The sequence below is a fragment of the Gopherus evgoodei genome, chromosome 6, assembly GCF_007399415.2.
Source record: "Gopherus evgoodei ecotype Sinaloan lineage chromosome 6, rGopEvg1_v1.p, whole genome shotgun sequence".
In the NCBI taxonomy this organism is placed as follows: Eukaryota; Metazoa; Chordata; order Testudines; family Testudinidae; genus Gopherus; species Gopherus evgoodei.
In genome coordinates, this window is record NC_044327.1 from 66258386 (window position 1) to 66272798 (window position 14413).

General features: G+C 47.9%; 1 protein-coding gene across 2 annotated transcripts in view; it reads right to left on the reverse strand.

The window, feature by feature from the left end:
• CAMK4 (calcium/calmodulin dependent protein kinase IV) overlaps positions 1-14413 on the reverse strand; it is a 319667-nt gene that overhangs the window by 189904 nt on the left and 115350 nt on the right. For both annotated transcript variants that reach the window (XM_030567611.1, XM_030567612.1), the window contains exon 2: positions 7020-7098. In XM_030567611.1, the coding sequence (XP_030423471.1) occupies positions 7020-7098 (79 nt within the window). The remainder of the gene's footprint in view (positions 1-7019; positions 7099-14413) is intronic.

Sequence of the window (14413 nt, forward strand, 5' to 3'; positions counted from 1 at the left end):
GGTCGTACTCACGGCACCGATCGCCATCTGCATGGTCCCGGTTGGGCTCGTCTCACCGCAGGCACCGAGACTCCAGGAGCCGTTCACCTTGGCGTTCGGCGCCTTGGTCGACCTCCTGGCACCGAACCGGTGGTAGGTCCCGATCCCGGTCGACCTTCCGGCACCACGCCGGTGGCAGGTCCCGGTCTTCGCTGCCGTCCCGGTACCGCGCTCATCGAGGGTCGCGGTCCCGCTCCCGGCACCGACATCGCTCCCGATCCCGATCCCGGCACCGGTCATCACGCCGTTCCCGATCCCGGCACCGATGTGCATCACGGCACCGAGCCTCAGCACCGAGGGGAGCGTCAGTCTCGGCGCACAGAGTCGTATACCAATGAGGCTCAGCACCTCCGTGGCCGTCTCGGGAGCCGTCGGTCTCTTCCCAGACTGACAGCGCCTATGCCATGGGCCAGGGCACGCACTCGGCCCTGTTCCAGGACCCTCCCCCACAAGAGCGAGGGCCTCAGCAGTGGGGGTTCTGGACCCCTTGGGCGTATTCCCAGGCCCAGGGCCCGCAACACATTATCCCCCGACCTATGGGGGAACGCAGAACTCCAGAGGCGACGGTATCGAGACCCCCTCACTCTCCGGAAGCGGATGGCAGGTCCAGGGACGGAGGTGCAGCCCCACACGGACCCCCCCGTGGACACTTTGTTGCCAGGGGTTTCCTCGTCCTCGTCTCCGGATGAGGCAGTGGCGGGTACCTCGTCCTCCAGTCCTCCCCCGCTGGATCTTAGGGCGCACCAAGACTTCCTCCGCCGGGTGGCACAGAACCTGGACTTGCAAGCAGAGGAGGTGTCTGAAATTGAGAACCCAGTGGTGAGCATCCTTTCCGCCGATGCGCCCACCAGAGTGGCCCTGCCCTTTATAAAGACAATCCAGGCCAACGCCAATAATATCTGGCAGTCACCGGCCTCCATCCCTCTGACCGCTCGAGGGGTGGAACGAAAGTACATGGCCCCCTCGAAGGGCTATGAATACTTATATGTTCACCCGACACCCTGCTCGTTAGTGGTCCAGTCAGTGAACGACAGGGAGCGCCACGGGCAAGAGGCCCCAGCACCCAAGTCGAAGGAGGCAAGAAGGATGGACTTCCTGGGCCGCAAGGTCTATTCAGCGGGGGCGCTACAGCTCCAGGTCTCAAACCAGCAGGCCCTCCTCAGCCGCTACTCCTTCAACTCGTTGGTAGCGGCGGGGAAGTTCGCGGAGCTCTTGCCTCAGGACGCCCGCCAGGAATTTTCCACCATCCTGGACGAGGGCAAGAAAGTAGCAAGAACATCGCTATAGGCCTCCCTTGATGCTGCCGACTCGGCTGCTCGGACCCTGGCCTCGGGGCTCAAGATGCGCCAAATTTCCTGGCTGCGGGTCTCTGGCCTTCCGCCGGAGCTCCAACATACAATCCAGGACCTCCCCTTTGAAGGCCAGGGCCTGTTTTCTGATAAAACAGACCCGAGACTAAAAGACCTCAAAGACAACAGGGTCATAATACGGTCGCTCGGCATTCACACGCCTGCGATGCAGCGCAGGCCATTCCGGCAGCAAAACCAGCAGCAGCGGTGGCGGCCGTACCCCCAGTTCCGCCTGAGGCAGGACCTCTCTAGGCGCCGTGGCAGGAACAACCGCCGCAGGCAGTCCGGTGGCCAAGCGGGGCAGAACCAAGGCTCCGCCAAGGCCCTTCCAGGGCCTAAGCCTTCCTTTTGAAGGTGCGCCCGAGGGCGCAGTACTAGTTTCCCCTCCGGATCCCTCCCCGCAGTTTTCCAACTGCCTTTCTTTTTTCCTCTCGGCGTGGACCCGAATAACATCGGACCATTTGGTCTTGCTTACGGTGCAGGCCGGTTATCACCTGCAGTTTTCTTCGCCCCCCCCCCCACCCTCCTTCCCCGTCCCTCTTCAGGGACCCCTCTCACGAGCAATTCCTCCGTCAGGAGGTACACGCGCTCCTTGTCAAGGGAGCCGTAGAGGCGGTTCCGGACAACGAGAAGGGCAAGGGATTTTATTCCCGCTACTTTCTAATCCCCAAATCCAAGGGCGGCCTCAGGCCCATCCTCGACCTGCGGGAACTCAACAAGTATATCGTGAAGTTGAAGTTCCGCATGGTATCCCTTGGAACCATCATCCCATCCCTGGATCCTGGAGACTGGTACGCCGCCCTCGATATGCAGGACGCTTACTTTCACATCTCCATTGCCCCCCAACACAGACGTTTTCTCCGCTTTGTGGTCGGCCACCAACATTATCAGTTTGCGGTCCTTCCGTTTGGCCTCTCTACGGCCCCGAGGGTGTTTACGAAATGCATGGCAGTCGTTGTCGCACACCTTCGACGTTGCCGCATTCACGTCTTCCCCTACCTGGACGACTGGCTGATCCGAGGCACATCGGAGCTGCAGGTCCACGCCCATGTCGACAGGATCAGCACCCTCTTTGCTGCCTTGGGCCTCGTCATCAATGTGGACAAGTCTACTCTGCTCCCCACGCAGCGGATAGAGTTCATCGGGGCCGTTCTGGACTCTACCCTGGCCAAGGCCTTGCTACCCTTCCCCAGGTTCCAGTCGCTATCGGACATCATTCTACGTTTGCAGGCGGCCCCGCTGGCCTCTCTGCAAACATGTCTGGCCCTTCTAGGCCACATAGCGGCCTGTACGTTCGTAACGGCATATGCCCGTCTCCGCATGAGGCCTCTTCAATAATGGCTCATTGCGCAGTATCGGCCGGCCAGACATTCGTTAGACACAGTCGTCACCGTTCCTCAGAGGGTACTGGACTCTCTTCGCTGGTGGCTGGACCAGTCCATGGTCTGTGCGGGGCTCCCGTTCCATCCGCCCCAACCCTCAGCATCCCTGACCACAGACGCCTCAGATCTGGGCTGGGGAGCGCACTGTGGCACCCAGAGAACTCAGGGCTTGTGGACACCTCAAGAGATCAGCCTCCATATCAACATACGAGAGTTGAGAGCGGTCCGCCTTGCTTGTCAAGCGTTTGTCCATCTCCTTCAAGGTCGTTGTGTCGCGGTGTTCACCAGCAACACGACGACCATGTTTTACATCAACAAGCAGGGCGGCACCAGATCCTCTCCCCTGTGTCTCGAGGCAATGCGCCTCTGGGAGTTTTGCATAGCCCATTCGGTTCACCTTTCCACCTCCTATCTCCCGGGAGTGCGGAACCCTCTGGCGGATCGGCTGAGCAGATCCTTCCGTTCGCACGAGTGGTCCCTCCGTCTGGACGTCGCCCTCTCACTCTTCCAGAGTTGGGGTCGTCCCCGGATGGACCTCTTCGCGTCCAGGCAGAATAGGAAGTGTCGAGCATTCTGCTCCTTCCAGGGTCGAGAACCAGGGTCTCTAGCAGATGCATTCCTGATCCCATGGACAGCCCACCTGTGTTACGCATTCCCTCCCGTCCCGCTGATACACAGGGTTCTCCTCAAGGTGCGCAGAGACAGAGCCCGGGTGATTCTCATAGCTCCAGCATGGGCCAGACAGCTTTGGTACCCCATGTTGCTGGACCTCTCAGTAGCCAACCCAGTTACCCTGCCCCTACATCGGGACCTGATCACCCAGGACCACGGCAGGCTATGTCACCCGGACCTTCCGTCTCTGCACCTTACGGCGTGGCTCCTGCATGGTTGACAGGCTCCGAGCTGCGCTGTTCTACCCCGGTTCGGGAGGTTCTCATGGGCAGTAGAAAGCCTTCCACCAGGGCGACTTACTCAGCTAAGTGGAAGCGTTTCTCCTGCTGGTGTTCAGAGAAAGCTCTTCGCCCTATGAAGACTCCCGTCACCACTATTTTAGACTACATCTGGTCCCTCAAGACCCAGGGTCTAGTGTTGTCGTCCCTCCGGGTCCACCTAGCGGCCATCTCCGCGTTTCACCCGGGAATGGACGGTTGTTCTGTCTTCTCCCACCCTATGGTGGCGAGATTCCTGAAGGGACTGGAGCGGCTCTATCCACAAATCCACCCTACAGCCCCTTCATGGGACCTCAACCTGGTCCTAACTCAGCTCATGGGCCCTCCATTCGAGCCATTAGCTACTTGCTCCCTGCTCTACCTCTCGTGGAAGACCGCCTTCCTAGTGGCCATTACCTCAGCTAGGCGAGTGTCCGAACTGAGGGCCCTCACAGTGGACCCGCCGTATACCATCTTCCATAAAGACAAGGTACAGCTGAGGCCTCACCCTGCCTTTCTTCCCAAGGTGGTCTCAGCTTTCCATGTTAATCAGGAGATTTTCCTCCCAGTCTTTTTCCCAAAGCCCCATTCGTCCCACAGAGAGCAACAGCTCCACTCGCTAGATGTACGTCAGGCACTAGCATTTTATGTGGACAGGACCAAACCCTTCCGCAAGTCCCCCCAGTTATTTGTGGCGGTAGCGGACCGGGTTAAGGGGCTGCCGATTTCCTCCCAGAAACTATCTTCCTGGGTTACCTCCTGCATCAGGACCTGCTACGACCTGGCCCACGTTCCAGCGGGCCGTGTGACTGCTCACTCCACCAGAGCACAAGCATCATCGCTGGCTTTCCTGGCCCGCGTACCGATCCAAGAGATTTGTAGGGCGGCGACCTGGTCATCGGTCCACACATTCGCTTCCCATTACGCCCTGGTTCAGCAGTCCAGAGATGATGCGGCCTTTGGCTCTGCAGTACTCCAGGCCGTGACCTCTCACTCCGACCCCACCGCCTAGGTAAGGCTTGGGAATCACCTACCTGGAATGGATATGAGCAATCACTCGAAGAAGAAAAGACGGTTACTCACCTTTGTAACTGTTATTCTTCGAGATGTGTTGCTCATATCCATTCCACACCCACCCTCCTTCCCCACTGTCGGAATAGCCGGCAAGAAGGAACTGAGGAGCGGGTGGGCTGGCAGGGGTATATATCTAGTGCCATAGTGGCGCCACTCTAGGGGGCGACCTGCCGGCCCACTGGAGTGATAGGGTAAAAAGTTTCCGGCAGACGTGCACGTGCGGCGCGTACACCTACCTGGAATGGATATGAGCAACACATCTCGAAGAACAACAGTTACAAAGGTGAGTAACCGTCTTTTGCGGAACTATTAACTAAGGTTTGTAACCTGTCCTTTAAATCGGCTTCGGTACCCAATGACTGGAAGTTAGCTAATGTAACGCCAATATTTAAAAAGAGCTCTAGAGGTGATCCCAGCAATTACAGACCGGTAAGTCTAACGTCGGTACCAGGCAAATTAGTCGAAACAATAGTTAAGAATAAAATTGTCAGATAGATAGAAAAACAAACTGTTGAGCAATAGTCAACATGGTTTCTGTAAAGGGAAATCGTGTCTTACTAATCTATTAGAGTTCTTTGAAGGGGTCAACAAACATGTAGACAAGGGGGATCCAGTGGACATAGTGTACTTAGATTTCCAGAAAGCCTTTGACAAGGTCCCTCACCAAAGGCTCTTACGTAAATTAAGCCGTCATGGGATAAAAGGGACGGTCCTTTCATGGATTGAGAACTGGATAAAAGACAGGGAACAAAGGGTAGGAATTAATGGTAAAATTCTCAGAATGGAGAGGGGTAACTAGTGGTGTTCCTCAGGGGTCAGTCCTAGGACCAATCCTATTCAATTTATTCATAAATTATCTGGAGAAAGGGGTAAACAATGAGGTAGAAAATTTTGCAGATGATACTAAACTGCTCAAGACAGTTAAGACCAAAGCAGATTGTGAAGAATTTCAAAAAGATCTCACAAAACTAAGTGATTGGGCAACAAAATGGCAAATGAAATTTAATGGTGATAAATGTAAAGTAATGCAATTGGAAAAAATAGCCCCAACTATACATACAATATGGTGGGGGCTAATTTAGCTACAACAAGTCAGGAAAAAGATCTTGGAGTCATCGTGGATAGTTCTCTGAAGATGTCCACGCAGTGTGCAGAGGCGGTCAAAAAAGCAAACAGGATGTTAGGAATCATTAAAAAGGGGATAGAGAATAAGACTGAGAATATATTATTGCTCTTATATAAATCCATGGTACACCCACATCTCAAATACTGTGTACAGATGTGGTTGCATCACCTCAAAAAAGATATACTGGCACTAGAAAGGTTCAGAAAAGGGCAACTAAAATGATTAGGTATTTGGAGAAGGTCCCATATGGAGGAAAGATTAAAGAGGCTAGGAGGACTCTTCAGCTTGGAAAAGAGGAGACTAAAGGAGGAAATGATAGAGGTATATAAAATCATGAGTAATGTGGAGAAAGTGGATAAGGAAAAGTTATTTACTTATTCCCATAATACAAGAACTAGGAGTCACCAAATGAAATTAATAGGCAGCAGGTTTAAAACAAATAAAAGGATGTTCTTCTTCACACAGCACACAGTCAACTTGTTGAACTCCTTACCTGAGGAGGTTGTGAAGGCTAGGACTATAACAGCGTTTGAAAGAGAACTGGATATATTCCTGGTGGTTAAGTCCATAAATGGCTATTAGCCAGGATGGGTAAGGAATGGTGTCCCTAGCCTCTGTTTGTCAGAGGATGGAGATGGATGGCAGGAGAGAGAGATCACTTGATCATTGCCTGTTAGGTTCACTCCCTCTGGGGCACCTGGCATTGGCCACTGTCGGTAGACAGATACTGGGCTAGATTGACCTGTGGTCTGACCCAGTACAGCCGTTCTTATGTTATGTTGCCATTCTAGCACATGAATAAAATTCATGTCCCTGAACTCCAAATCACTCAGCCTTCCCTCAGTCACTCTTTTCCACCCAGTCAGGACTCATCATTTTTCTTCCCCTTCTCTTGGCCTCCTACTACTTTCCTTCTCTGACTGAGTTCACCCCTCACCCCACCCCTTTACCAGTCTTCAGAGTGTAGGCCTTACTTACTCATGCTTTCCACCAAATCCCTTTAAGTATGGGGAGCAGAAGATGCTCTGCTGCTGGAGTGAGGGATCTCAGAGGTTAAGAGGGTACAAATTAATTACCAATATTATCACTACAATTCTGTAGTAACCAAAAAACAACTTACAGTTTTCTTCAACATTTTGACAGCATAAGGCTTCTGGGTTCCTTTCTGCCTGCATCTGTAGACAATGGATGTAGCACCACTAAATGAAAAAGAAAAACAGTGTTATTACTGAAGGCTATTGAATATGTTGAATACATCTTGTCTAATTAGACAACACTGTGTGACTTATTTCCAACTGGAGATTTCTAATAAGTTGAAGAGCAAAGGGTTAAAATATCAACTGCTACATTCTCAGCTGTTTTGATGCTCAGGTTCAGTGCAGCTAGAAGACAAAGATGTAATTACACACCCTTTCTGCCCCTCAAATCCTGGGGGAAGTCAGAACCTGATACTGCCCCAAATGCAACTAAGAGCAGCTTTAGGTCTGCCCTAACTTCCACCAGACATCCCTTTGGGCTCTTCTGCCAGTGGAAATTGCCAGATCTCAGTGAAGTTCAGTCACACCTTCTCCTGCTTCCTTACATGCCCTGAAACTCTCCCTATTCCAGAAAGCAGAAGAGATTGCGAAGCAGAGGTTTAGGGGGAACCCTTTTAGGGCAACTATATGTTCCCTCTGCTGCTGGAGTGTCACAAAAAGGACTTAATATGGCCCAGGCTCTAGGACAATGTATCTCACCTTTGTTAAGATGTTTACAAAGGGGAAAAGATTACTGTGCTAGTATCCATTCAATTGCCTGGTTAATCATAGCAAACCTAAATCTCATCCACTTGCTTGCAGACTGTGCTACTAGAAGACAAATTCAGCCCTAGCAGAAGCAAAAGAGACTTTCAGTTAAATCAACTGGAATTGTACCTGAATACCCCTAGGCTGATTTTGGCCCACGATCTTCAATTGTCTTCAAGGTGGCTTTATTAAACACATCAGGTTGGGGCACTGACAATGTGCTCAAATTAACATGTTCCATTTGCTATTGCCAAGAAAGGAACTGTACTGCATCCTTTAGCTAGATGCAGGAAAGACCTTTGGGATAGTTTTTGGAGGTTCTGAAGATTTCAGTTAACCTGTTATTCCATTATTTTTCATTTTAGCATTTGAATTTCTTATTGCCAACTTAAGTCAGACGCATAAGTACCAAAATACTGATCACCATCACTGGTTCTCATGACATATCTGGACCAACTGGAATCGAGAATTACTTGAAACTTTACAAGAAAGCCTGTTCTCATGAAATTTCCGTGATCAGAACTATTGAGTCTTAAAGTTCGTAGAGTCATAGGTTTTAAAGCTAAAAGGGTTCATTATGATCATCTCATAGAACCCCCTGCATAACACATCCTCTAGAATTAAACCCAGTAATTCCTGCAGTTGAGGGACTTTTTTCCTCACTACATAGAATGAGCATGATCAAGTCCTATAATTTATGCTTGAATTAGAACATACATTTGAGAAAAGCATCTTCATGACAGGTCAGTTCAGAAAAGGTTTAAACAGGTAATTGCTTGAGAGCTTACATGCATCAAACCATTGACTCTTTTGAAGTTTGTCCATTTCTACACACTATGTACAGTGGAGGTACTGTATTTCTTTAGTGAGCAAAAATGATTTTTTTTAAAAAAAGTGTAACATTGATAAATGTATAGAAATATTTTAACTTCCAAAGAATTTCAGAATCATTAAAAATATTTAACCAGAACATCTCATTAGCCAATAAAAAGAACTCCCAAATGGCTCTATTCAACAAGATTGAAAAAATACCCAGAGTTAAAAAAAACCCAAACCCTCTACATAAAGAGTTAATGCCCAAGGACACGTTATAATAATACATATATCTTTTCAATATTTTACTAAAGAACTGCAATAGGAAGGTCACTGCATCAATGCAAATCATCATTATACAGTGCTTTACATATTTAAAGTGCTATATAAACATTACACTAATTAATCTTCATGTACTCCTGTGAAATAGACAATAAACCCTCTAGACTGATAATATCAAAACAATATCAAATGTCATCTGATTAAGGCTGGAAAAGAGGAGACAGATTTCTGGAGAGGGGTTGTGTGACAATACTGGGGCAGTCAAAGAAAATAATTTGGGGTGAGATTTTGAGTTGTATGGTAGGCGTCTGGGTTTGTTATCCACATTTCAAAAGGAATGATTCAATATAAATCTAAAAGGGCAAGTTTAGAAATGGGGAGGACTTTGTTGTAAAGAGCACTGTCACTGCATCCCCTGGAGTCCTAATTTGCAGGGCCGCTCAGAGGATTCAGGGGGCCTGGGGCAAAGCAATTTCAGGGGCCCCTTCCATAAAAAAAGTTGCAATACTATAGAACACTATATTCCTGTGGGGGCCCCTGCGGAGCCTAGGGCAAGTTGCCCCACTTGTCCCACTCCCACCCCCAGGCCACCCTGCGAAAAATAAACATTTAAAAACCTTCCACATCTCGGCACAAACCCAGTTTTGAGAAAACTTCTTTTCAAGTCACCTTTACAAGGTATCACTGGGTTCTCAGCATCAGCTAGTGCTAAAAGGCACTAAACTTCATTAAAAGGGTTGGACAAATATTTTCCATCAAAACTTTCTGGATCAAAAACTAGGGGTTTTTTAAAAAGCAGAAAAAAAAATCATGGACAATGTCTGCTTTCCTTCAAAATTTGTTGTGTTTTTTATAAATTGAAAAGCTGAAATTAGTCTGCCAAAACCTGAACATGCTTTGGGGTTTCAGAAGTGCGTGGTCAAACATTTGCTACTTGCTGTGTTTGATTGTTTAAAGAAACAAAAAATTCTGCTTAAAAAAGATCCAAAATTTTTGAACCTTCTCAGCTTGTGACTGAATGCCCGAGCCCATCCAGTAAGAGATTTTTCCAGGTTTCTGACACTCTGCTCGCTTCCTTGACTCATATCTGTCTCCATAACTTTGGGTTCATTTAGCTTAGAACATAAGAACGGCCACACTGGGTCAGACCAAAGGTCCATCCAGCTCAGTATCCTGTCTACCAACAGTGGCCAATGCCAGGTACCCCAGAGGGAGTCAACCTAACAGGTAATCATTAAGTGATCTCTCCCCTGCCATCCATCTCCACTCTCTGACAAACAGAGGCTAATAGCCATTAACGAACTTAAGTTCCATGAATTCATCTGTTTCCTAGAGACTGACTCCATGGGGTCCCTCACAAACTGGAGATGGTTACTGTGGGTTTGTCTTTAGTATAGCTTATGTATGTGCTCCACGAACTGAGCATTTGAGCTTGTTCCAGAATCTGGGATGAGCCTATGTTGTGAAAACTGAAATGCTCAAAATAGCACGTGCATGTGAATGGACACAGGGTGCTAAAATTAAATTAACCTGGGGGTCTCAAACTGGGAGTTGGGACCCCTCAGGGGGTCCAAAGGTTATTACTAGGGGTCACAAGCTGTCAGCCTCCACCTCAAACCCTGCTTTGCCTCCAGCATTTAACGGTGTTAAATATATAAAAAAGTGTTTTTAATTTATAAGGAGGGGGTCACACTCAGAGGTTTGCTAAGTGAAAGGGGTCACCAGTACAAAAGTTTGAGAACCACTGAATTAAGCCCTCCCTATCCGACCTGCACCCACTTCCTGCCCCCCGACTGCCCTCCTCAGAATCTCCGATCCATTCCGCTCCTTGTCCCATTACCACCCCCCCCAAACCACCACCCTGGGGGATCCCAACCCCCATGAACCCCCCCGCTCCCTGTCCCCTCACTGCCCCGACCCCTATCCCCCCAACAACTGAGTCCTGACAGATCCCCAGAACACCCATGATCCAACCCCCCGTTCCCTGTCCCCTCACCGCCCCTCCCACCTCTGCCCCCTCCCTGTCTCCTGACTGTCCCTGGGACTCCCTGCCCCTTATCCAACCCCTCTGGATCCGGCCCCCTTACCATGCTGCTTAATCCCGCCTGCCCCTTCTCCTGTAGCCTCAGTGTGCCGCATCCAGGAGCGGCCCTGGACAGTGCTGCAGCGGCGTGGCTCTGGAGGGACCTGCACTCCTGCCGCTCAGCCGCAGCCCCGCGCCCTTCCCACACGGCTTCGAGCCACATCGTTTTAGCTCTGTCCAGGGCCACTCCTGGACACAGCACGCTGGGGCGCCAGGGGAAGGGGGGAAGTGGAGGCGGAGGTGATAGCAGGGCTGGGGGAGGAGCCTCCGATATTCTCATGGGGGCCCCTGCGAGGCCCAGGGCAAATTGCCCCCCTTGCCCTCCCCTCAGGGAGCCCTGCTAATTTGAGAGCCACATTCGTTCCCAAACAATGGAACATCAGGCAGCTGGAGAAGAATGTTAAAGAGGCCATTGCTGGCATACCTACAAACAGTCATGGCTGAAAGTCCTGTTTCTATCAGGGAGGAAAGGAGCCTTCTAATTAATACCTAATCCCCTCCTTCAGAAACAAGTGGCAAACTACATGAACAAGAAGACCCCAAAATTATTTGACTAATGGTGGGGTGCTCATAAAACAATTGCTGTGAGAGCAGAAACTTATTTCCTTCCAACTGATGATTGTGATGGGAAAGGTCTTTCCTTTTTTGTTGGTTTGTTGTTTTCAATTAAATGCCCCCACTCTGGAGCCAGTCTTCCTCCTGGGATCACGCAGAACAGAGACAGATGTTTAGAAAAGAGAGAGAGTAGCATAGTGTCGAAGGTGGATGCTCATTTTCATGAGTTCTCCACTGCTCTGTACAGCTCTGCAACATGCTCACAAGAAGTATATCTTGCATTGTTTATTTTGGATTTCTGCAGCAGCCCTATCATGGATAAATCAGCCTACTGCTTGACCAACACACACAGCTTTCCTGGACCTGCATGGTTTGGAAGGTCATTAATATATTTTTCAGATAAGACCCTCAGTCAAGAGAAAAGAGTGGAAAACTTCAGTGCTGAGAAGCTCATGTAAGTCAGGAAAGTTTAGAACATTTGTAATCATAACTGATGCCCTCATCTTGAGTTTTTCAGTGTTGCAAGTGATGAGTCTTTATAGTTAAAAAAAAAATTTCATGAGCAGGCAGGATTTGGAAGAGCGCACAACTTCATTCCTGGTTCCCTTTCTCTCACCTTGGAGTATTAAAGTCTAACTAAACTCCAAGCACAAACTATGCAGAGTTGGTTGGAATCATATAAAGAGGACACATAAGAGAAAACAGAAGTAGTTTGCCATGCTAGGAGTCTGAATCTCTGCTTTGTGGAAAACACTGGAATTTCTTTTACTGCTCCTGGAAATCAGATTAGTGATTTTGGATGAGATTTATTTTAAAAAGCTCAGATACATACTGCAGAAATTAGTGGGTTTTTAAAAAAAAAAAAATCATCTTGCTCTGCTACACAATATCAGTGTCTGAACTTGCAAAAAAGCCTAAGAAACACTATATAAATCTAATCTAATGCTGCTTGAGTATGACTGACTGTGACCCTAACAGCGTCCCAATGCAAGAGGCTCATTGGTACCTGGTAGCGAGTTTCAGCTGAGCTGACAAGTTCAGTGTATCCCAATTCATTAATGTCAGATGGTATCTGATGTGTCATGTACAGCAACATTGGAAGAGTAACAACACACTGATCATTAATATTCTTGTGTGATGTGCTTGTGGTAAATACCCAAAGGACAACAGAAATATGAAGGAAACATGGAACTAAAATGTATTATCAGACAAGACTGGAGAGTGGGTAAAGAGGTTTCTCCCAGACAAAGAAAAAGGTGACACCTCCAGCCAGCTGTCATCAGAGTTGCTTACCAATCACATGGCAAGTGTCCATTCATTTGCATAGAAGAGGGCAGGAACAGATTAACTGGCATTTTAGCAAACACCTACAGAGGAGGAAACTAGCATGGAACTTTCTTCACCACCACACACCATGTCTCCTTCCATACAGCTTGAATTGACTTTATTTTGGGAGGCATCCTTCAGAAAACTCCATTTCAAAGGTTCACTGGACTATAAAAGAGAGAGGCAAAGAATCCCAAGTGATCTTTCACCTAAGACTACAAAGACACTGGAATTTGTCTTTGAGGAGATCCTGACTAGAGGGACGGTCAGCCATCTTGCTGGAATAAGTGCATGGTAAGAATCTTATCTGATACTTAGACAATAGTTTATTTCAGTTTTAGCATTAGGAAATTTATTTTTCCTTTTGTTTGTTTGTAACCCTTTCTATCTGTATTCCTTGTACTTGGCATCACTTAAGATCGTCTCTACTTTGGTTAATCAGCTTGTTTGACTTTCAATCAAAATGAGCCTAGTGCTGTGCTTGAATTGAAGTGATTGTTAACTCCAATTAAAGTGAGAAGCTGTGCCTTTTATCTCTTCAGAGGAGCCAGAGAACCTTATCATTCCCCTGAATGGTCCAGGAAAGGGCTGGATATCGCAGAGCACATGGTTTTGTGAAATTCAGGACTTGCAGGGTGGGGAGTGTTGGATTCACTTGGCTGGTAGTCAGAGGAAACACACACCAGTACCCGCTCCAGGCCAGCGCAGCACAAGTGTCTTATTTACTGTCACAGCAGAATGTTCCCCACTCCAATGCTAATGAAGTCTAACAAAGTAAGCACTGGTCCTGCACCACTCCCAGCTGTCTAGTAACCAAGGCTGGTGAATACCAGAGTGTGGCTGGGGTGTAACAAGCAGACTTTTGGAACCAGAGTGCTGAGCCAAACCTGCTTAACACATAGACCATGCACGCTTGTCTGCTGGCTATCAGTGCACAGGCTATGAGACACTGCAGCAGAGCATATAAAGCACCAGGGTTACAGGGAAGGTGGCGACAATCCCTCACTGTCTGGCTTGTACCCCGGAACACAACTGTGACATCTAAACATAAAAGTGCTTTGAAAACAAAAAAAAAACATTTGCTCCCATACAATACGTTAATTGCACTGAGATTGGGGACAACTTGCTCATTGTGAATGTGGACAAGCAGTTGGAAAGGGGATTTTTATTCTATAATGGAGCTATTATTTTGTTGCAATTGTAATGATTTTGGCAAGTTGGAAAATTTAGTATTCAATTGTCAATCTCAATGATTTTTCTGTTTTTATTCTTTGTGCTTTCACACAAACTTTAGAAATTAAATCAGAGGGAAAAATGAGATGACACTTCGCACATACGTACTATAATATTTTTGAAATTAATTTGAAATAGCTCTTACAATATTCAAACACAGGAATAAAACCCCCTTTTCCTTCATATATTTGTATGTATGTATCTTTGGTTTTGTTGTTGAATATTTTTAGACATATATGTTGTGTGTGGATATTATGGATTTTTCAGCTACATATTTGAGTCTTTTGAAATTGCTGAAATGTAAACCAAGTAGAATAGCAGAAATGATAAATTTGCACACTATTTTTATTTTTTATACACACTCAACATATGTGGAGTTCGATTATGTAATTAAAGACTGTATGATTGTCTTTTTACAACATTTAGCACAACGGAGTC